We start from the raw sequence: 23,839 nt of genomic DNA, 5'->3' as shown, positions 1-23,839 counted from the left end.
AAATGACTTACATTCTCAGATTAAAGGAAGATATTTTCGTTGCTAAGTGGGAGAAGTGGACATTGTATGGCACCAAGGAAAATTAATGAACGAACAAAACATTTAAGGTCTATGACTCTGTATATCTATTGATGCATGCCTGTATAAAAGTACATATATAAGCTGGAGTATGTATGCTGCTGAGCAAAGGCAGGCATGCATACGGTAGTTGATTAGAATTGGCACCCACACCTTTTGTTCGCTTTAGTTCTGTTTTGTTTTGACTGTGTGCTTGCATGGTTATTTCTCCTGTAATGCAAAACATGTCTATGTTTAAACTGTGACAAAACTATCAATAAAAATTACAGTGTCAAAAAAAAAAAACCTGATAAAACAAGTTAAAAAAAAAAAGACTTTTCCATTTGATTACATTTTGTATGATGGATTATGTAGAAAAAGTAGAATTGGGCTGAAAGATCTATCGCTTTATCACCTCTTCAGGTTGTAAATCGTGTTTTTAAAAAGTAACTAAGTAATTAATTACTTTTGAAAATAAGTAATTAGTAAAGTAACGGGATTACTTTTTTGGGGAAGTAATCAGTAATTAGTTACTGATTACTTTTTTCAAGTAACTTGACCAACACTGCTGGTCACTGCAAACTCATAAAACAGGTTTTTCTGGTCAAAAGCTGCAATTCCGCTGTATAAGTAACTATTGTGTCTTTTTTATTTTATTTTATTTTTTTTTAAATGAAGAAAAAAAAAGCAACTTCAATAAAAGTTGTGAAATCCAGCACCAACTCCCCACTTTACTGATGCTTAGTTGCAGGTTCTTCAATTCACATCAGACTTGCTAAGACTAGCGTTACCAAGCAGGAAGAGCCATTCCTGAGTCAATTATGCTCAAAGGATATATAAAAGTACAAGATGCTTCCAGACTCCCAAACAATTTTTATTCAGTTAAACATCAGTAGGATGCAAAGGAATAACAAAGTACCATGCAACAGACAGGTTCAAAATATGGGAAGTGGACTAGTTCTTATATGGCACTTTTCTACTCGAACTCCTCGGGAAAAGCACCAGTTTTCTTGTGTCATAGAGACCATAGGTAATCCCAATTGACCTGTGATAGATACGCATGTCTGTTGTCAAGATATAATAGCTAACCAGTGGAGTTTGACAGTCTCATTAACGAACTTATTAATCATTGACCAACTGAGTGCACAGATGCACATACCTTTGTCAGGTTCAGAGGAAGGAAAAACAAAACTTTCAGTCAGAGGATTCATACATATGAAAAACTGTAAAATAAACGTTGTGTGATCATTGTCTGGGAGAGTGGAATCAACATGTCTACCAGTTTTACAACAGGTAAAAGCTTTTTTGTTTTAATTAAATTTGTTCTTCTATATACAGAACGCTTTATTTAATTGGAAACAAAAATAGTTTTGTATGCAGCTTTGCAGAGCATGAAATGGTCAACGAAAATCAGAGAAGCAGCTTATAACACTTAAAGTCCAGGAGTTTTTTATACAGTTAATTTAGCTACTTTCAACCTCTACAGTCTGTCACCACAATAGTTTAATCTTTTCTTTAAAGACCTTTGACCGAGGGTTATTATAAGGACAATGAAACCAAAGAAAGCTGGAGAAAAGTGGAATAGATTCAAAACGATTACTTTTACCATTTACACTGTCTAAAGTACTGAGACTTCTTCAATAATATCTACCAACATTTTTACACACTGGTTACAGTCAAAGCATAGATTCATACAGTTCATCCACTTAATGGACTGCACTATATCATTTCCCTCAAAAAAGCATATTAATTCATTTTTTAAATGCAGGTATTTTACGTCTGTTTATTTATGTATTTATTCTTTTATTAGGGCTCACAAGCTTTCAAGCACCACAGTGTATCTACTTGTGTAGGAGTGAAAGCTGTCAGACTGGGTTTTTTAAGGATTTGCAAACTGACTAAAAGGCCTTTGTATAGCATTGTATAATTTAATACTGAAATACTTTATTCTGTGTACTCATAGGACTTTATCTACAAGCACAACATGGCCAGTTTGCAATTACCAATTAAAAATTTACTTTTACTTTTGATCAGAGGAAGTCAGAGTAGAGGAAACACACACACACACACAGGCACCAGACGACAGCTTTGCTTTTGTGCTCAGCTCTCTCTTCAACATGACAGGCACAGCGTCCACACCACTGCAGACGCCACCCCAATCCATCTGTCAATCTCTTGCTTTCCCCTCACTTTTGAGCAAGACTGCAAGATACTCAAGTTCCCGTCTTTTCTGGCTGAGGACCATGGCTTCAGATTTGGAGGCACTAAGTGTCATTGCAATGCTTCACACTTGGCTGCAAACCACTCCGTTGTAAGCTGAAGGCCACCACTTGATGCAGCTAACAGAACCACATCATCTGCAAAAAGCAGAGATGCAATTCTAAGCCAACCAGACTGTAAGCCTTCCACCACCTGGCTCCGTCAAGAAAGTCTGTCCATAAAAATTATGAATCAAATCAGTGACAAAGGGCAGCCCTGGTGGAGTCCAACACCAGCTGGGAATGATCGTGGGGAAGCTGAGAGCTACCACATGGACCTCCCTAGAGAGCAAAGTGAGCATCCTCGGCAGGCCTCCCTTGACACCACACCCCAGACCACACCACAGATTGACAAAAGGAAAGAATTAAGGTATTGCAATGGCCCAGGTAAAGTCCAGACCCCAACTCGAAATGCTATGATAAGATCTTAAGAAAGCTGTGCATAAATGAATGCCCACAAACCTCAATGAACTGAAGCACAACACTGTAAAGAACATTGGCCTAAAATTCCTCCGATGTGAGAAGGTGACATAATTAAGGGGCCTGAAAAATAAATTAAAGCCCATACAGGTAAATAACGTAATTTAACCAAAAGAAACAAATGTACTGAAATTATATTTCATTAACCTTCCTGCCTTCTTGGGACCTTTTTGTGCCACTGCTATGTGTTAAATGGCTGCCATTTCCACTGTGTTCAGTGGAATATAACCAAACTTGCCACAGGATAGTTTTTACCTGTCAATGTTCACAGTGTGAATTCCTTAAATCAGCCTAAAATGGCTGAGCAGCAGAAATCCCCACACCCATCACCCTGGGGATCATTTTCTGCCCATTGACTTCCATTATAAACGCTATTTTTCAACCCCAAATTATCATCATATGATTTTATTTTTTCTTCTTTTCTTGGATGTCAATGAAGACTCAGGGCCTTGAAGTTTTAATTTTTAAATTGCAAAAAAAATGCAAAAAAAATAATGGCAGGTCAAAATGTATGTTGGTGCCAATCTTTGGTCCATCTAAAGGCCTACTTATAATGACAATCACATATTACTTCAACTGGTTTTTTGTGGAAATATTTAGTTTCGTTTTTTGGTTTTTTGGGGCTTATAACACAGGGCGCTCATGTAATAACACTGGGATTTGAAGGGTTAAAACAACGAAAATATAATTAAAACTTTACATGAATATTTCAGGGAGAAGTAGTTTTACAAGGTTGGCTAATTTAAAGTGGAATAAAATATGGATATATGGTCTTTTTATGGCGTGGCTGAGAATGGTCCCTAGGGTGATGGGTGTGAGTTTTTTAAAGGATGGCAGGAGGGTTAATGTAACTTTATCTAATCCATTCTGTTTAAAGTGGTTATGATCTGTCTATCTAAAAGAAGGAAATGCTACCCAGGTTGGTATCTCCTTTAAGCCCCAAGATGTTTCCAAGCTACAGATTTTGCATAGGTGCATAGACTCCTTTAGCGGTTGAATGGCTGATAACTTTCTTCAACTTAATGAGGAGCAAACTGAAGTCCTTGTTTGTGCTCCCGATAAATTTGTGCCCAAGGTTATGGAAAAATGAGGTCCTCTTGCAACATTTGCCAAATCTTCTATTAGGAATCTTGGTGTTACTTTTGACTCAGCTCCTGTTTTTATCATTTAAGAAACATTACCAAGCTGAGTCCCATTGTGTCACACTCGGAACTTGAAATTGTCATTCATGCATTTGTTTTATCTCGTTTGGACTATTGTAATTCTTTGTTCACTTGTTTAAGTAAGCCCTCAGAATGCTGCTGCGAGGCTTCTGACCAATTCCTCCAAGTACTCCCACGTCACACCCCAGCTGCACTGGCTCCCCATTAAATTCAGAATTTAAGATTATGACTCTGTAATTCAGGGCTCTGCATGGACAAGCACTGGCATACATCAGTGATCTTTTACATCCATACATCCCCAGCAGGCCCCTGAGGTCATGTGATCAGGGCTTGCTGGTTGACCATCACACGAGGCTGAAAATGAAAGGTGACAGAGCTTTTGTAACTGTGGCCCCCAGACTCTGGAACTCTCTCCCTACCAGCTTGATCTCTGTGGACTCTTTAAAAAACAGCTAAAAACTCGTCTTTTTAAACTTAATTTTGGTTAATTTTTCTTTTTATGTTTTAGCTTCTGTGAAGCACTCTTTTATTTTTATCTTGATAGGTGCTATATAAATAAAATTTTGCTTTACTTGCTTTTACTTTACTCACCACACAGGGGTTCTGTTGTCTATTTTATATTCAGATGGCAGCCCCCTGCCCACCACTGCGGCTCCCAGCACAGCTCTCACTATGGGTGCTGCTGACATTGCTATTGTTGTTGTCTACTTTATAATTGTCATGGTGGTTGGAATCTGGGTAAGAAGAGACTAAACTAATTTCATATTTACATTTGAATCACTAAACAGTTTATACCAAAGCTAATTTAAGCTTGATTTGTTTGTTCCTTTATGTGTAAAACATACAAGAAAGTTCTGTACAAGTCCCTGCTAAACATGTTTATATAGAAAAATAAAATTATTTTTACATGTTTTTTTCTACGTGTTTAATTAACTATAGTCATTATGAGTGCATTTCTCCATTTACTAGAAAATGATTCTTGGATGTTCTACAGAGAGTTCATCCTTGCAAAAAATAAACAGATTTTTTTTGACCCAGCTAATTGAGTTTTCTGATGTAGAAATGTGCATCATGATTGTAAATGTATTTACTATATTTTGCACCAGATCAATCTTTGGTGTTGTTTTAAAACTGTATTATTCTAATCTTTTCTTTTGTCCTTGCTATAGTCATCAATGCGTGTCAATCGTAGCACTGTTGGGGGGTACTTCTTGGCTGGTCGTTCAGTGACTTGGTGGCCTGTGAGTAACAAACGATTGACTGTTGTGCATCATATAAAGCTCTTGATTTCAAATCGATTGTCACACGCCTGTGCTATGAGGACCCTGTACGACACACACACAGCCAATGTTCTAATGCAAGGGACTTTCTATTTACAATAAACAACAGACTTAAGTCAAAGTCAAATTTATTTGTATAGCACATTTAAAACAACAACTGTTGACCAAGGTGCTGTACAATTAAGATAAGCAAAAGAAATAAAAACATAGGGAGACATGATAAAAGTTAAGAAAAAGAATCATAACATTAGAAGATTTGAGTAAATGATAAGATATATAAAAGTAATACAAATTCATTCTGGTTTAAAAGCTGTAGGGCCTGGTTTGTTTGCAGTCATCATGTCTCCAGCTTAGCTCTCCTCTCCTCTTGGCCCGAGAAAAACGCTGCCAGTCTCAATGACACTGCCCCTGAATCCACTGCAACACGGTAAAGACTTGGAATCTAAACAAAACCAAAAAATAAACAAATATACAAAATGAAAATTTACAACATGAATTTAAATATATAACTAGAAAACTGGAAATCCTATGGAAGAGGATTGGGGCCACTGAAAAAAAGGGATGTCAGATTTCTGACTTTTTTCTCAGAATTCTGAAAAAAAAAAAAGACATCCCGACTTTTTTTTCCCAGTGGCCCCAATCCTCATCTGTAAAACCCACTGTCAATAGAAAATTGTTCTTAGTAGTCAGTATAGACTTTTAATAAAATAAGTTTGCATATGATAGAATACTGCATGAGGACCTCTTTATAACTCAGACTGTTTTTAGTTACCCGTTATCATGCAGGGAAGGAGCAGTACCTATTAGTGCTAGATAAGAGCTTAATGAGCAGTTTCACTTCGTGCCAGGTAGAGAAGCCTCTCCTGGCACACACGCACACACACATATACACATCCACATTCCAATGTGATAAACGAATGCACCTACTTTTGTATATAAATAAAGACCAGAGCGGTAACAGAGCGCACTTCACAGGGCCCCCACTCCGATGTGAGCGCTCTGTGACCGCCCTTGCAAGTAAAAACTGCAGCATGTGTGTCTCCACTCTCTGACTCTCAGCTGAAGAAGTGTCTTTTAGAATAAATCTCTTGACATCCACCCTGGAGACTGACTGAAGACAAAACTTTGTTAAAATTAAAATAAGAATGAGAAATACTAAATTATAACATTTGATATTTCAAGTTATGGTAGGAATTGTGTTGATTTTCTGTATAAACTAAATATGACTAAAGTGCAGTCACAGGCTGTCATTTAAAAATGTTATTATGTAGTTGTAAGTATTTTAAGTAAGTATTCTAAAAGCTTTTGTTGTTATTGTCTATTATCTCTGTTCCACTACAGATTGGAGCCTCTCTGATGTCCAGTAATGTTGGCAGTGGTTTATTTATTGGTCTAGCAGGGACAGGAGCAGCTGGAGGAATCGCTGTTGGGGGATTTGAATGGAACGTAAGAGATGCGCACACACACTCAGACACCCTGTTGGGCACTGCATGCAGGATTTAAAATAACAACATGATCATTCAGTAGTTTCTTTGTAAGGACAATCATTTCATAATCAGTTTGTGATTCAATCGGGTGGCAATGAAGCTAATATGGGAGAAATATGATTTTTTTTCCTTCTTGTCCCTGGAAGTATTCTCAGTTAAGTATTTTGGATCAACTAAAGGGTTTTCAGAAAACATTTAGGACAACATGATTACAGGGAATTATAGTAGTCCAGCCTTGATATAAGACAGAACAACAATGAAAAACTATGTGTACATGCACCACAGAAATTATTCATTTAACTATTGCTTTCGGTTTCAATGCAACTTTTAAGAGTTGCTCTGAGTATTTCTACATCTTCATTGTGTTGGTTGTAACATTATATGTTTTGGGGTTTCTTTTTACACCAAAATCTGTTAAATCAGTTAACACTAGTTGACTATGAACAGGTTGTATTCAATTATCTAAATATGCGACTGTCCGAGCTGGATCACTGCAAGACTAAAGATTTAGATATGCTATGTAAATAGGGCGAAAACTCCCAGTAGACGCTTGTTTGGTACTTCTTCATTTATGCTATTTAAAACTTTGCAATGTCCAAAAGTGAAAAACATGAACAACTGTTATATTTACTTTTGACAATACGGACAATGGCTCAGTGCAACATTTTGTGTTTCTGTGTGTTTCTGTAGGCATCGTGGGTTCTGGTAGCTCTGGGTTGGATATTTATCCCCGTTTACATCTCTGCTGAAGTGGTAACAATGCCTGAATACCTGGCCAAACGCTTTGGAGGCCAGAGGATACGCATATACATGTCTGTTCTGTCACTTATTCTCTACATTTTCACCAAAATATCAGTAAGAGGGTTTTTTTTTTCAAATACATAAATGATCTTAATATGATACAGTAGCCACATTACCTGTGTGTGCGTGTGTGTGTGTTTCCCAGACAGACATTTTTTCCGGGGCATTGTTTATCCAGGTGTCATTTGGGTGGAATCTGTATCTGTCTACAGTCATACTGTTGCTGGTGACTGCTGTCTACACTGTGGCAGGTAAAACACAAACACGTTTTGACTGTTTTTAGTATTAATGTTAAAAGTTATGTCAGTGCAAGCTTTCAACAGCATAACTGTTTGCCATCATTTAAAATAAATTACATCAGTTTTTTATCTGATGGGTTTTTCTGGACGAGAACCAATTTTTTTTTATCCCACATGCAGTATCCCAGTATCCCAGCAAATTTTGATTTAGTTAGTCTCTTGACCAAAATGTCAAACTTTTTAATCATAATTCTTTTTGGTTTAATCAATTTTTAATCAACAAAATATCACAAGACTATAATATACTATAGGAGGAATGATGCTGATGAGTACCAAACACAACACTGGAGACATTAATCCAAGTGTCTAAGCAAAGGGCTTTCTGGAGTTAGTAATGAAGAGAGTCGACTGTCCATGGGATCGTCAGACACTTCTTTTCCACAATATTATACCCACCTGATGTAAACCACAGGGCAGTCAACCCCCCTTCCTGCTAGGGCAAAATGGCCCTCAGGCCTCTGCTCCGCAGCACAAAACGGAGGGAGAAGTTAAGAGCAGGGGTTTCTCACGTCCCAAGTGGTTCCCCAGATACTGTACCTCCCTCCGTCCAGCCGCACACTTCTTTGTGTTGGCCATGTGCTTCACCTGCCTCAGGAAATCCAGGACCGCAACCACTGAATATGCTCCGCCCAGGTGTTACTATGGATGATGATGTGTTCCAGATAGGCGTCAGTATACAAAGTGTGCGGTTGCAGTACTCGGTTCATGAGGCGCTGCAAAGTGCCTATTTTTTCCTGGACTCTGCAGACAAGACAATATGCCAGTAGCCCATGGTCACATTCAGTGTTGTGAAAAAATGAGCTGTGCCTAACCAGTCCAGTAGTTTGCTGACCCCGGCACATGGGAAAAGCAGATGTGGGGTCACCCAGCAGCCACGGTGCAGAAGCCACAGGGGGCTGCAGTGACGATCCCGCAGGCGTGGAGACAAACAAAAATGGACACTGTACACACACTGACACTCGCCAAACATACTCTATACCCCAGGTCCTGGCACCATTGCCCCCAGAGGGGCAATCCGCCCCAAGACCCAGGAGAAGTTACCCTTTTCCCTGGGGTGGGGACAGTCCTGCAGCAGCAGGGAGGCCCAGCATCCCAGACCCCAAACAGATGGCCAACTCCTCCTCCCAGCCCCCAGCCCCCTGCCCCGATGGCGGAGAGAACGGGAGTGTGAAGACCCCATACCTCTCCCTCTCTCTCATGTGTAGTGTTGCTGCGTGTTGTTCTAAAGTGCATTTAAAACATGGGAGGGGCTGCCAGAGAGCAGCAGGTGACGCCACGGCCCGAGAACCCTCAGTGTCTACATGCATTTAAATTGAGAGGTGGGCACCAGAGGTGAGGTTGAATACACAGACCATCCTCTGGACGCCGTATAGCACGCCCACCCCCAAGGCCCTATATGTATGTGTTATGAGAGTGTGAGTAATGTGGATGTCTATGTTGTGGAATAAAAATGAGGCACAGGAGGCCAGAAGGTGACAGAGGAGGAATCCCTCCCCTGCACCTTGGTGACACACCTGTACCCCAAGACACTGCATGTGTGGGTGGGTGTGATGGAGGCTGTTTCCCTCTGTTACTAACATTCAGGAAGTCCAGCAGCCAGTTACACATGGGGGTGCTGATACCCAGGGAGCTGAGTTTCCTCACCAGCTGCTGGAGAACAATTGTATTAAATGCTAACTTAAAGTCAACAAGGGGTGACGATAAAACATTGTCATCTACTGTTTTTCAAAGTGTCTGTAATTATGATTTTAAGGAAAATGAAAATGTTACCATGTTTGTTCAGTGCTCAGAGTGCAGTTTGTATTTAGTAACTCACTGTGACAGGAATGATGGACCCGACCACATATTTTGCTCTTTACACACTTCTTTATTCCTGGTTGCTGCTCTCCCAACAATTGGCTGCAGCATTTCAGCTACAGCCACACGACAACAACAACAGCAACATCAACCTCAGGTCCTGGCACATTTGACATAGGGTGATGAGCTGATCGAGCTCAGGTGTGTCAGCCTCCCCCACAGCCACGCCACAAACCACACCCCGCCACACTCACCTAGTTCAACTGTTTTTGAAATAAGAATTTGTTCAATTATTTATGTTGAAAACGGTCTAAATAACACTATTACCCTAACACAGACAATCTGACAATAATATAAAAATCTGTATTTATGTAGGTGGTTTGGCAGCTGTGATCTACACTGATGCTCTCCAGACTTTGATCATGGTTGGAGGAGCTTTTGCCTTAATGTTCATAGGTATGGTACACAGACTTATACAGATACACAAACACAATCATGGGTTCTTAATTACATGACTTACATAGTACTGAAAGTTTGGATTAAAAGGTGTTATTGGCCGAAATGTTTCAAGTTAAGTATCAATCAAAAAATAGAAAACTGTTTCTTTGCATCCAATTATCCTCACTGAAGGCTTCCACATCTACATGTCATAATATTTATTAGTTAATAAGTGAAGTTATAAAATTGTAAAAGTCATTGTACATTTTCCAGCATTCTCCAAGGTGGGCTGGTATGAGGGCCTTATGGATCGTTACATGTCAAGTATTCCCAATGTGACTGTTCCCAACACCACCTGCCACTTACCCCGTAGTGATGCTTTCCACATGTTCAGAGACCCTGTAACAGGGGATTTACCCTGGCCAGGTCTACTGTTTGGGCTCACCGTACTGGCTACATGGGTCTGGTGCACAGATCAGGTGATTTGATCTACACTAAAATTCAGCATGGTGTAGTAATGTTATTGTAGCGGCACACTGCTGTGGGAATGATCCTGGAGGTGGCGGTCTCAAAAACTGATAACATTCGTCTTTGTGAGTCTAAAAAATATGTCCCAATACAAATAAATAATGCAACTGATTTTAATTCCTCAAAACACACCTTGAACTCTTTATAACATTCTTCCTTCTCAGGTTTGAATGTAAATGACAAAAGGCAGCATTTGCATACTTGGTCAAAAATGAGTATTACCTGCTATAGCCAAGGTAATGCCATCCAGAGTCTCTAGAGCAGCATATCTCTAGTTAGAGATATGCTGCTAAGATATTTAGGGCAACCTCAGTTTTAACAGTTTTAATTTCTAACAAGTCAGTGTACTCTTAATGCCAGTCCCAAGCTCAGATAAATGGGAACAGTTGGATCAAGAAGGGCATTAGGCATAAAAACATGGCCAAATAAAACACGCAGATCATCTATAATGAAATTTCTATGCTGGATTGGTTGTGGCCCAGGTTAACAATGTCCGCCAACAGGGTGCCAGTGGAAACTGTGCTACTGTTGGCCAAAAGAAAGAGGTGAAGTGGAAGAGGCAGCATGAGTAAAGAAAAGTCACAGATGTGGAAGTGAGAGTAGAAACTATAAATTCAGGGACTATAGAATAGAATAGCCCTTTATTGTCATTGTACATGTACAAGAAAATTGTGGGTGCTCCACACCAACTGCACCACAATAGAATATAAATAGTAGACAGGAGGAATAAATAGCAAATAGTAAATATATATCATCAAGAGGGATATATATATACAAAAGAAGAGAAATCTATAAAAAGAAATAAGAGAAAGGCACACATTAGAGAACAAAATAATTGCAAAGTGCTCAAAAGTGGTGCAAAGAAAAGACTTGCTCTGAGTATAGATTCAGGCTGGTTTGTGAGGAAATCTTTGCCTGTACTTCACTCGTCTTCCAAAGTTTTGGGTTAGGAAAAACTAGCTGGAGGCGAGCATCATCTGGTTATGTTTTAACAACTTTTGAGGGGTTTATTTACTGAGTGGGGTGTAGGCAGAGGAAAGAGTACAAGGAGACTTGGTGGTGGAATGAGGAAGTAAAGCAAAGTATTCAAAGGAAGAAGTTACCAAAGAAAAAGTTGGATAGGCAGATGAAGAAAGTAGACATGAGTACTGGGAAATTCGGCATACCGCACAGAGAAATGCTTATAAGGAGTTGTATGTGATACTAAGGAAGAAGGAAAGGACTTGTATCCGTTGGGTAGCCAAAGAGACTGAGCTGGAGCAGACATGTAAACGGTTTCATTAATTAAGGATAGAGATGGAAACAAGTGAACAGAGTTTTTTGAGGAAGAAGGAGTACTTTGACGAGCTGATGTAGACAATGAGAGAGAGAGGATCACAGTCATTTTGTCCCTGTGTTACAACACTAAATATGAAACACCCCCTCCCTTTTTTAACATTAAAAATTTCGGTGAATTGCATTACTTATTTGAATTCAAACATATTTTTTAGACTCAAAAAGTTATTTGTTATCCGTTTTTTGAGACTATCACCTCTATTGATCATTCTCACAGTAATTTGGCGATGAAATATTCTTACTGCATAACGCTGTTTTACTTCTCATTGCATCACTTCCAAACCTATCCTGCTTTTCTAAAAAACGTAATTACTTCTGATCGGAGAGATGAGAATCTCTCCAGTACATCTTCATCTCAATTGTGTCAAGTGTCATTGTCCATTAGTTTTTGTTCAGTTATCATTTTGTTTATGTCAGGGAAAAAAGATCATCTACAAAGACTATGACAAGAATTATTGGTCAATACAATTAACAGTGTTTAACTGTATTGTAATGTCATTTTTGAGACAGTGTTGACACTTCACAAACCAGAAACCACAGCAACATTTCAGAAAATGCTATAACGAAAAACAAAACACAACAAGAATATACAAAAGTACATTATCTGAACTACAGTTAAGATACCGGGATGCATACACCTGTAAAGGCCAGCTTGCCAATAGTTACTCTTAATCATTAACCAACATTAATAAAAATGAGAACTGATTCATATAATCATGTCTGTGTTCTCTACTAGCCTTATATAACTGGGCAATGACAGATAACCCACAAGCTAGGCAGCTGAAAATCACATTTCCCCTTCTGAATGTGATAGACTTTCACTAAACTTTTCAACAGCTTGCTAATGTTACCAGCTTTATGAGACCTGATGCATTTGTGAGGTTTGCACGCACTGACTGTAGAAGTGTAATCACATTTTTGAGTGTTTAGTTCTCTACTATTATCATTAAAACTAGAATCTGTGTGCACACACACTTGCATATTTTAATACAGTATTTATTACTATTACTTATATTTGTGTTACTTATTGTGTATAAATAATATAGAAGGTTTGCAAATGTAAAGTTGAACATTACAAAAGTACAAAATGTGTAATGCAATGATGGATAAAAATGATTATATGTTTATGCTGGTGTGTGTTTTTTCTTCAGGTTATAGTCCAAAGGTCTCTGTCAGCCAAATCTTTGTCTCATGCTAAAGCAGGCAGCGTGTTGGGTGGCTATCTCAAACTGCTCCCTATGTTCTTCGTTGTGATGCCAGGAATGATAAGTCAAGCACTATTCCCAAGTCAGTAGTATACCTCTCAAAGTGGGAATGTTATATGACATGTTTTTTAATATTGTTTTATATGCATACTTATATAATACCATTTTGATTACCTTGATATTATTATATATATTATAACAGATGATGCATCTCTTATTATTGTTATTATTGGTTTAAAGAGATTGTTTGCAACTCCTTTTTCAACAAACCTACACTATGACACCATTCTAAGCAGGTCTCCACTTAACTTTACGTTGGAAAAATTATCACATTTTTACGTTTGTTGACACTTTCAATTCATGTTAATGGAGTGGGTAATTGTAGGTAACACATCTGTGGTGTTTTGTCTCATTTAATATAAACTAAATTGTTATTTGTTTCAGCCCCACCTTTGTTTTCTTCTTTATTTGTAGATGAGGTTGGTTGTGTGGATCCAGATATCTGTCAAAGTGTGTGTGGTGCTTCAGTTGGTTGCTCTAACATTGCTTACCCTAAACTAGTAATAGAGCTAATGCCTGTGGGTAAGACACACACATACACACACACTCATTTTGATATCTTAGTGAAGACATCTAAAAATCAAACTGACATAATGCTTTCCCTACCTGCTTACCCTAACTCTAACTATCAAAAAGGAATGCTTAACCCTAACCCTTAGCCTAAACCTTACCATAACCTAATAGTAACCCTGACACTAAGAACATATTTTAAAATTTCAAAACCGTGAGGACAGGCACTTTCCTCACAAGTGACTGTTGGTCCCCACAAGTATAGTAACACACACACACGCACACACACACACACCTATCTATCCATGTATGGCACAAGAAGTAAGAACATTTTTGTTTGCTCAGTTATATCTGTGTTTTAACAATGCCTCTTGGCAAGAAATCTTAAACTGTTGAAATTGTGTTTATTTCCCCTTAAATGGTGCCACAATTGTAGGGAGAATGTATTTATGGATTGAGCAGTAGAATCAAACCCAATCTTCTCTGTCAATACTAAACAGCTTATTCTGCTATTGACTCTTCTTTTGAGCTTCTGGTACCCAAGATGCTGACAATCAGGTGTGCGACTGGTGCCTAATTAAAAGCAACTGTAAGCAGGGACCCTGTTACAGCACTCAGTTAGTGCCTCCTCCAAGCATGCCACATTTGACTAATCTCAATAGGGACCGTACCAACCTGGAGCTGGTCTTCCATAGAACCAAGTTCAATTCGATTTATTTCAATTCTTTTTAAATAGCACCAAATCACATCAGCAGTCACCTGCATGCTCTTCATTATTTGGAATGAGCCCCCAGAACCATCTCTAAATTGAAGGCCAAGTTTCATGTAACGGGCGATGTCAGCTACAGGCCACATCCCAAGAAGATGGCACAACAGGAAGACAGTTTCCTCACCCTGTCAGTAATAGACAGTCTTTTACAGATTTGCAGTCAAGGTTTACAGAACAATATGGCTGATGGCTCTTTACTGAGATAATCCAGAACAGATCTTGATGCCTTGATGTTCTCAGAGATAAACACATGCATTAAGAGAGTTTATAAAAATCTATGTTCTTCTTCCATGGCAACAACTGACAATAAGCAGATTTTATAAAATGATGTGCCATCATTTTTTTCTTCTTCACAGGACTTCGTGGTCTGATGTTGGCAGTGATGTTAGCTGCTCTTATGTCATCCCTGACTTCCATTTTTAATAGCAGCTCTACTCTGTTTACACTGGACCTCTACCACAAAGCCAGGCCTAAAGCTTCTGAGTTGGAACTTATGATAGTTGGAAGGTAAGATTGACAAGAATACCTTATATGCTTTGGAAAACCAATACAAAACTCAGATGTTCTACAACATTAATACCAAAGCTATACTTACCCTAAATACAGTTTTCAATTGAGCAAATTAGTAACATGAGGTTGAAGAGCCCAGATGTCAGAATTGGTATGTGGACCTACAAACAGATTCAAATACAGGAAGCAAAAGTAAGATGTTCTCACAAATTTTATTGAGCAACAGAGTGTAAAACTAAGGCACAGGGAATGAATGGGCGTGGAATCTGGACATGGGGGATGGTGAGACAGATGGAGTCTATGGCTTACTTGACTAGTGGAGTGGCAGTGGCAGTGGGGGAGGTAGTGTTGGCTGGGTGAGTGTCCGATAAAGTGGAGTGGAGTGAGTCCAACCTGAATGACCCAGAGATGCAGAGCTATGAATGTAGGAGAGCAGGCAGGTGGTGAATAGTGAGTCTGTGTGAGAGAGGCTGTGAGTGGAGTCCTAGAGAAGGTGACCAACGTCCAGGGTGGTATGCGTTCTGCAGGCAATGGAAGAGGTGATCCAAGAGGCTATAAGGGCACAAGAGAACAAGGTAAGTTTACAAAGAACTAAGCACTAGAGACAAAGGCGTCCTGCCACTAACATGTGGTTAGTCTACGAACTGGCGAAGACCAGATGTCGGGGCTGGTCTTAAATACTGCCTTAGGTTAGCCTGGATCTCCAACAGGTGCAAGTAGCAGATGTACTCACCAGGGCTCTGCCCAGAGGAGGACACACAGGGACACCATGGAAAAATCCAGACGACTCACCTGGACCATTACAGTAGTATTAACCAGAGCCAGACTGGGTTTGGCTCCAAGGGCTGAACAGAATGTTTTCGAAACCTGGGAGGTGAACTGTGGTCCTCTGTCTGACACGATCTCAGTCAGGATGTCGTACAGGCTAAACACATGATCCACCAGGATGTTAGCCGTCTGGGATGCTGTGGGAAGTCTTTTTAGGGCGATGAAGTGCTCGGATTTGGAGAACCTGTCAACAACAGTCAAAATGGTCGACTTCCTGGAGGAAACAGGCAGGCTGCTAACAAAACCTAAAGCAATGTGGGATCAAGGCTGACTGGGAATGGACGATTGGTTGAAGCCGAACTGAAGGACGTTGAGTTTTATTTTTGTTCCGTGCAAAGATGGTGCATGCGGCCGAATAATCCCGGACATCCTTATCTAAAATCTCCCAACAGAAATGTCTTTTAAGTAATGAAGTGGTCGTACCTCTCCAGGACAGGAAAACCAGGTGGTGTGAATACAGTCCAGAGTCACCCAATGTAACGATGATTAGCTGGTCTCGAGCTTGGATCTGGCTCTGACACAAGAGCTTGGCTAATGGCCTCCTCCACATCCCAGGTAATGTAACCAATCTTACAGGTGGGCAGAAGTATAGTTGCAATCTCAGAGATGTCAACCTCAACTATGAATGGTTTAGTGTCTAGGTGAATTAGGACTGGTGCTGATGTAAACAGATACTTCAATTTGGTGAAGGCGGCTTCAGCCTCAGGGGACCAGATGAACGGGACTTCAGTGGATGTGAGCTGTGTAAGAGGTGCTGCTACCTGACTACAGTTGCAGTTGAAGTGGTGATAGAAGTTGGAAAAGCCGAGAAACTGTTGAAGATATTTATGTTAGGTAGGTGTTGGCCACTCCTTAACTGATTGAACCTTTGCTGGGTCAGTCTTCATCTCCTGCCAGAATGTATCCAGATGTTTAGTAAAATCCACATTTCTCAGCCTTGACATATATCCTGTTTTCCAAGAGATGTTGGAGGACTGCACGAATGTGAACTTGATGCTCCTGAAGGAATTTGGAGAATATGAGTATGTTATCAAGATAGACGAAAATATTCAGAAAATCTCTGCGAACATCATTTACCAGTGCCTGAAAGACAGCAGGGGCATTAGTAAGACCAAACAGCATCACCAGATTTTCAAAATGACCTAGAGAGTATTAAATGTGGTATTCCAATCATGCTGCTTTTTTGTTTTACTTTATTCTTTTTTATGTAATCCTGCACATAGACATAGACAGGTGAAATGTGGATAAGGTAGGATCTAGGGAAGTTTGCATGTTGGGGTAATGTTCTCGTTGATGGCATCTGGTCGTGATCTTTTGTTTAGTAAGCATGGTATTTGTTTTGGGTAAGTTTGTTACGTGAGTGCATTCAGGGAAGTGGTGCAATCACCAAGACTCCGCCCACTTCCACATGTATGAAGACCAAAAAACTGTGTTTTTTCTGCTCTTCTTCACCTGATCCCAGCTGTGAGTGAACCATTTGAATGTGTGATCGTGGACTGTGTGGGCCCATTGCCTAAAGACAAAACTGGACATCAATTTCTGCTAATGTTAAAGTGTGCTGCTACACGTTTCCCAGAAGCTGGTCCACTCAGGAGGATTTCCGCACCTCTGGTCATTAATACCTTAACAAAGTTTTTTACTACCTTTTGGAGCTCAGGAATCAAACATATAGTGGCTAATGCTTATCATTCTCAGTATCAAGGAGCTCTAGAGCAGTGGCACCAAACCCTTGGATCAAAGTTACAGAAATACTGCTTAAACACAAGTAAATACTTGGATGAGGAAGTGCCAATGGTTGTGTTTGCCATACAGGAATCACTTTTTGGACACAGTCTGGGGGCATAATCAAAACTGATGTTCTGGATTATGTTTCAAAGTTTAGATAACACTTGCACACAGCCCTTTTAGTTGCAGGCCCTATCATCTGCCCAGGCCTCAATGTAACATCGGTATGATAAGACAGCAGTGTCCTAGCAGCGGTGTCCTAGTCCTTAATGTCACCTGGCAAGAAGGCTCGTTTCTCAGGACCTTAGGTGGTCAAAAAGAAGGCATGTGAACCTGATTATGAGGTTAAAGACCCCTGACTGGAAGCAACAAACCCATGTACCACAGCAGAGATGACATTTCCTCAGATGTTGCAAAACCGCTCGTTGTACCTTTGGCAACTGTATCAGCTGGTGACCCTGAGACCTCTCCAGTTCCCATCTCTTCCCTCATCTTTAAGGAGTTTAAGTTAAGTTTTCATGTTTCCGCTGTAGAGTGCTCTGAGTATGCAATGGATCTGAAACGGTTTAAATCTTCATTTTTATATTATCATCAGTTAAAATTTCAAAGGACAACATTTGATTTCTAGATAATTGTGCTATTAATAGTAACTCTGGGCCCCTGTGGAGTCGGACTAAAATAGGATTAAAAAAAGAAAACTAAGGAATCATTTAAACATATAGACTCCAAAAGTAACACAGGTGCGTAGCATCGCTACTTAACTAGCAACGAATTAACAAAAGGGATTACAGAGTGACGTTAGATGTTCTATAGAACTATAAGATGTTAAGATGTGTCTTGTTAATTATAGTGATGTGGTTGTATTTTCTGTTGATTTAATGAACTGTCAGTCACAGTTTTAGCAGCAGAGCTGAAGGAGTCAGACTATGTAAAAAAGTGTACTGCGCCGACTCTGGCTCCAAAAGTGCAGCATGGCAGCTCCTGCAAACAGGAAATCTTGACTATCTTATCTATATCTTCCATCTTTTCTACAGTCATTGGTGGGGCTAGGTTAATCGAAAATTTTAAGTTGCCCTTTGGTGTGAATGGAAGTCAAATGGTTGTTTGTCTCTCTGTGTTAGCCCTGCACCAGACTGGCAATATGTCCAAGGTATACCACGCTGCTCGTCCTATAGTAGCTGGGATAGGCTCCAGCCCTCCATGACCCTGATAAGGATAAGAAGTAGACAATAAATGGATGGATAATAACAATAATGCGTGTGTTTTCAGGGTGTTCATCCTCGTCTTGGTGTGTCTTAGTCTGCTGTGGATTCCTGTTGTCCAGACAGCCAATAGTGGACAGCTGTTTGACTATATTCAGTCAGTGACCAGCTTTTTAGCACCTCCCATTACTGCTCTATTCCTAATGGCTATCTTTTGGCCACGAGCCAACGAGCAGGTATGTCTGCCTCTTCAGATTCAATCCAATTCAATTGTATTGGTCCCTGTGTCATTCTATCCCTTGCATCCTCTTATGTTAAACCAACTGACACCTTCACTACATTCACAAATGTCCTCTGAAGTCTTCCTCTTTTCCTCCTGCCTGGCAGCTCCATATTCAGCATCCTTTATCCAACATATCCACTATTCCAACTCTACATATCTCAACGCTTTGTCTCCAAACTGCTAAACATTTGATGTACTCATTTTCTAATCTTATCTATCCTAATCTTGTGATTGGAAGAGGACGTGTAGGATGGCTTTCATGTGCAAATCCATCCTCAGACTACTCTCCAGTGTGTGTGTGTGTGTGTGTGTGTGTGTGCCATTCCCTAGTCTTGAGATTCTTGCAAGTTGATATATAGAGATATGTCCTGTCTCCTCTTAATTTCATTTAGAGCTCTTTCGTTTTTTTAGTGCAGTCACTGTTGAAGTTTCCTGACGCTGTTACGATGATACCAAGGTTCGGGCCATGGCTGGGAGCTGCATTTCAGCCAGTGGTGTTCGAGATTTTTGAAAGTATCTGATTAACAGCAGCTTCATTTTTCAGCATGACAATGACCCCAAAAATACAGCCAATACAGTGAAAACATACTGGATAGAAAAATACACAATAGAACACCACCAGTCGTTGACTGGGCCTCTCAAATCTTCAACATTACTAAAGCAGTATGAAATCACTTTGACAGAGAATTTAAAAGAAAATAATAGATATGTAAACACAATTTTAAAAACAAGCAGAAACCTTAATAACTTGGGGTTTTTTTCTTTCTTTGCCAGTTCCAAATTATTCAGCATCTAACGCGTTGTGTATGTCCTCTGTCTCAGGGTGCATTCTGGGGTCTGATGGCTGGACTAGTGATAGGACTGATCCGAATGGTTCTGGAGTTCTCCTATTCACCTCCTTCCTGTGGTCAGCCTGATCACCGGCCTGCAGTCCTAGCTGATGTCCACTACTTGTACTTTGCTCTCATCCTGTTGGCTCTCACATGCCTCATCATTGTTGCTGTAAGCCTGGCCACTGCCCCAATACCTAAAGAAAATGTAAGGAAAATTCCTTATATTATGATATTTTATTTATATTCTGATCTCTGGAGTGGTAATCAGAAGGTGTCTACTGAACAATATCCAGGGTTCATATAACATATGATTCCTGTTGCAAAACAAACGAAAGAAAGAAATGCAAAGGGAAAGTGTAACCAAGTTGCAGTTAAGAAATTCATTTTGATTATGTGGATTTCAACCTTCTTTTGACTGCTTCCTTTAGGGGTCACCAAAACAGATAATCTTGCTTTCATCTGTATGAACTATTGAACCCTTGAGGATTCTTAATCTACAGAAATTGAAGTTGCGAGATTTTAATACATTTAAGGCTGGGGCGACCGTGGCTCAGGGGGTTGGGAATCGCATCTGTAACCGGAAGGTCGCCGGTTCGATCCCTGGGCTCTCTGTCCTGGTCGTTGTGTCCTTGGGCAAGACACTTTACCCTAGTGCCTACTGGTGTTGGCCAGAGGGGCCGATGGTGCGATATAGCAGCCTCGCTTCTGTCAGTCTGCCCCAGGGCAGCTGTGGCTACAACCGTAGCTTGCCTCCACCAGTGTGTGAATGTGAGAGTGAATGAATAGTGGCATTGTAAAGCGCTTTGGGTGCCTTGAAAAGCACTATATAAATCCAATCCATTATTATTATTGTTCATCACTGGAATCATCATGGGTTACTTTAAACATACAGACCTGAAAAAAATACTTGATTAGGTCTATACAAATACACTGACAGTATATAAGGCGCATACACCTGTGCACCTCGGACTATCAGATCATATCCCTCTCATTCTGATCCCAATGTATACACTGTGGGTGCGCATTGAAAGAACTGCAGTCAAAACAGCGCAAGACTATTTTGATCAAAGAAACTGGGAATTGTTTGCAGGTGAGAGTTATGTGGAAAACTGTGTCTGTTCAGTTTAGGGGTACATAGAGTTTTGTACTGAAAAAAATACAACAAAAAGAACAATAAATCTATTTCCTCATTGAAAAGCCATGGTTGAACAGTAATTTTAGGGCTCTACTTAAAAAAAGGCATGCAGCCTTCAGGACAGGGGACAGACGAACCTACAGCACAGGAGAAACTCCAGAGAAGCATCAGGGAAGCAAAGCAAACCATAGAAAATGACAATCCCAGCGGTATGTCGAAGAGCTTTAAGGTACTGGTGGACTACAAGACCATCAGAATGCTGCCAGATGATGACGATGCTACACTGCTTGATATCTTGAACAGGTTCTTTCCCTGTTTTGACACCAGGAGAGGAGGGGAATGACTGGTCATTTAGCCAAGTAGACAATACACACTTGTCCTTCAACAGCATCAGATGAGGACTGTGTTAAAAGGCATCAACATCCACAAAGCAACTGGTCAAATATCCTTGGACAAGATATTAACCCTAAGTTGCTCTCCAGTGTGTGTGAATGTTAAATAGAAAGCACTCGTGTAGAAAGAGCATAGAAAAAAGTGCTCATGTGTAGTGAGCATGAGCATATAGTGAGGTTGGGGAGTAGCCAACTAAGTGGTGTAAGGAAAATGATCTAATCTTGAACAAATCAAAATCAAGGGGATTGACTTCAGGAGGTCGAGGGTCAAGAAACTACATCTCTGGTGAAATAGTGGCCATTGTGGAGAACCGTAAGTAGCTGGGAGTCACCTTCTCCACACAGCTGACTTGGTTTACAAGAGAATCTTCTTTCCTAGAAAGTTGAAGGAGGCCAGAAGCTCGTGCTGAAGTTCTACGGGAGTATATACTGATGACTCATGCAACAGTGTGGTATGCCAGCTGTTCTGCTGGTGAAACGAAAGAGCTGCACAGAGTGGTGCAGACAGCAAAGTGCATTACTGGGATGGAGTCAAGGAGGCTGACGGTATCAGCAAAGACAGTACACTCCTGGGATATTCTCAGTTTGAACCGCTTCCATCTGGCAAACAGTTCATTGTTTCCATCTAGAGTGGTAGCTTCCACTACACTACCACTGTAAAGATGGCACAGAAATACTCAGACATTTCAGTACAAACAAAACATAATTGGCTCGACACAACCTTATACAGTCGTGTATAATGCTGCTATTTTACTTCTCTGTTGATTCTGCTTAAGTTTGCTACTAACTTTATTTTTATCTCTTAAATTTAAATAAGTTTAAGTTGTTTTGGTTTTTTACTTGTATTGTTTTGTCCTAAGAGAGAAAGCCAAACCAAATTGAATTGTACTATGTATAATTAAATTGAAATCATTCATGTATTTGATCATTGGTAATCTGTAATAATTGTTTTTCATTCGTCGTCTCTTTTCATGTGTAGCTGCATAGGCTGACCTGGTGGTCCAGACATAGTCTTGAACGGCGGATGGATCTCTCAAGTCTTCAGATCACCTCTGACCAAGTGGACTCTAACCTCAGCTCAGAGTCTGACCGATTGCAAGAATCCACTTGGAAGAAAGTTGTTCTGTGGCTTTGTGGTTTGTCTAGTTCACGCTCCGAGTCGGCAGCTCCAGTGATTCAAAGCAGTGAACGAAACTTCCTCCAGGAGAAGTCACTCTGGAGAATAGTCTGCGATGTTAACGCCCTGCTACTGCTGGTTGTTAACGTGTTTCTCTGGGGATACTTTGCTTAATGTGGTCATGAAATCTTGAACATGTTGTTGTTTTTCTTACTTCTTACTCTTCTTAATAACTTTACTTTTCTAAACTATTCAGGAAAGAAGTGGGACAGAAAAAGGATTCTCAGATATGAAACAATGAACTAATTATTCTCTATTGTATACTGTATACAGGCGAGAGAGATAAGATTGACATCCAGTTAGCTCATTAACTGCCTTTGTTAGCAAACAATGTACAGCTCAATCTGCTCAACTTGAAAAAATAAAATAGCCCTTTATTGTGATTGTTCATGTACAGCAAAATTATGACATGAGTACAAGTGCATCTGACAGGTACAGTTAGGAAGTAGTGCAAAGGACTTGGTCTGAGTATAGAGTCTGTATGTGAGTGTAGGTTTTTTGCCACTGTTCTGGTAGACGTTGATCTTGGTTTCATCTGTCCAAAGAATGTTTTTCTCGAACTGGCTTTTTTTTTTAGATTTGTTGTTGTTGTTTCTTTTTAGCAAAGTCCAGTCTCGCCTTTCTATTCTTGAGGTTTATGAATGGCTTGCACCTTGCAGTGAACATTCTGTATTAATTTTCAGTCTTCTTCTTTTATATTCTCATTTATCCAGTATATCTAACATGCCTTTTATGCACTTCTGGACTTTTTCTGCTCTTCTGTTAAAACTATCTCAGCCATGCCACTCTAACTTTGTCCTTCAAACAAATGTAATCCAGTCTCCACCCTGAACTGACCTGAAACCCACCGGTCACTCCTACTGCACACCTCACCAGTGTTTCACTGTTCTCATACATGTTCTGCACTAGTCTTTCTCTATATCCACAATGACACTGGCTGTCTTTCGTCCAGTTTTCCTCCCCTCACAACATGGTGATGGCCGTCCATCCATGAGACTAGTTCTGTTGGAGGTTTCTTCCTGTTAAAAGGGATTTTTTTCTTCCAACTGTTGCCAAAACACTTGCTTATAAGGGGGTTATAGGATTGTTAGGGTTTTTCTATTTTCTTTGTATTATTGTAAGGTGTTTACCTTACGATATAAAGCCCCTTGAGGAAACTGTTGTTGTGATTTGGCACTATATAAATAAAACTGAATTGAACTCCCTTTGTCTCCATTTGTCTGCAACCTCAGCAGATCAAAGGGAAATTAATTTGATCGCTGGTGTGTTCTGTGTTCTCACAGCTAC

The 23,839-nt window shown here is 40.0% G+C and overlaps 1 protein-coding gene across 1 annotated transcript; it reads left to right on the top strand.

The window, feature by feature from the left end:
• The first annotated feature begins 631 nt into the window (after window positions 1–631).
• On the top strand, window positions 632–23,747 carry slc5a9 (solute carrier family 5 member 9). The gene is made up of 14 exons (XM_085386868.1): window positions 632–1,350; window positions 4,584–4,696; window positions 5,128–5,199; window positions 6,580–6,684; window positions 7,416–7,580; window positions 7,672–7,777; window positions 9,998–10,078; window positions 10,334–10,539; window positions 13,075–13,210; window positions 13,603–13,710; window positions 14,824–14,974; window positions 18,800–18,968; window positions 19,838–20,053; window positions 22,355–23,747. The coding sequence occupies exons 1-14, from the start codon at window positions 1,329–1,331 to the stop codon at window positions 22,664–22,666; spliced, it is 1,962 nt and encodes a 653-aa protein (XP_085242994.1). The 5' UTR covers window positions 632–1,328; the 3' UTR covers window positions 22,667–23,747.
• Window positions 23,748–23,839: the final 92 nt, after the last annotated feature.

Source organism: Rhamphochromis longiceps, linkage group LG17 (assembly GCF_057381845.1).
Source record: "Rhamphochromis longiceps isolate RC_006_pf linkage group LG17, R_longiceps_female_GT1.1, whole genome shotgun sequence".
Classification (NCBI taxonomy): Eukaryota; Metazoa; Chordata; class Actinopteri; order Cichliformes; family Cichlidae; genus Rhamphochromis; species Rhamphochromis longiceps.
The sequence above is the reverse complement of the archived record's forward strand: the minus strand, read 5'-3'. Positions and strand labels throughout refer to the sequence as shown.

Excerpts from the sequence above, each read along its gene's own strand:
- slc5a9 (XM_085386868.1), top strand. The coding sequence starts at position 1,329 with ATGTCTACCAGTTTTACAACAG. Across the intron at positions 7,778-9,997 it reads TGCTGTCTACACTGTGGCAG|GTGGTTTGGCAGCTGTGATC; the intron begins GTAAAACACAAA and ends GTATTTATGTAG. Across the intron at positions 10,079-10,333 it reads TTTTGCCTTAATGTTCATAG|CATTCTCCAAGGTGGGCTGG; the intron begins GTATGGTACACA and ends TACATTTTCCAG.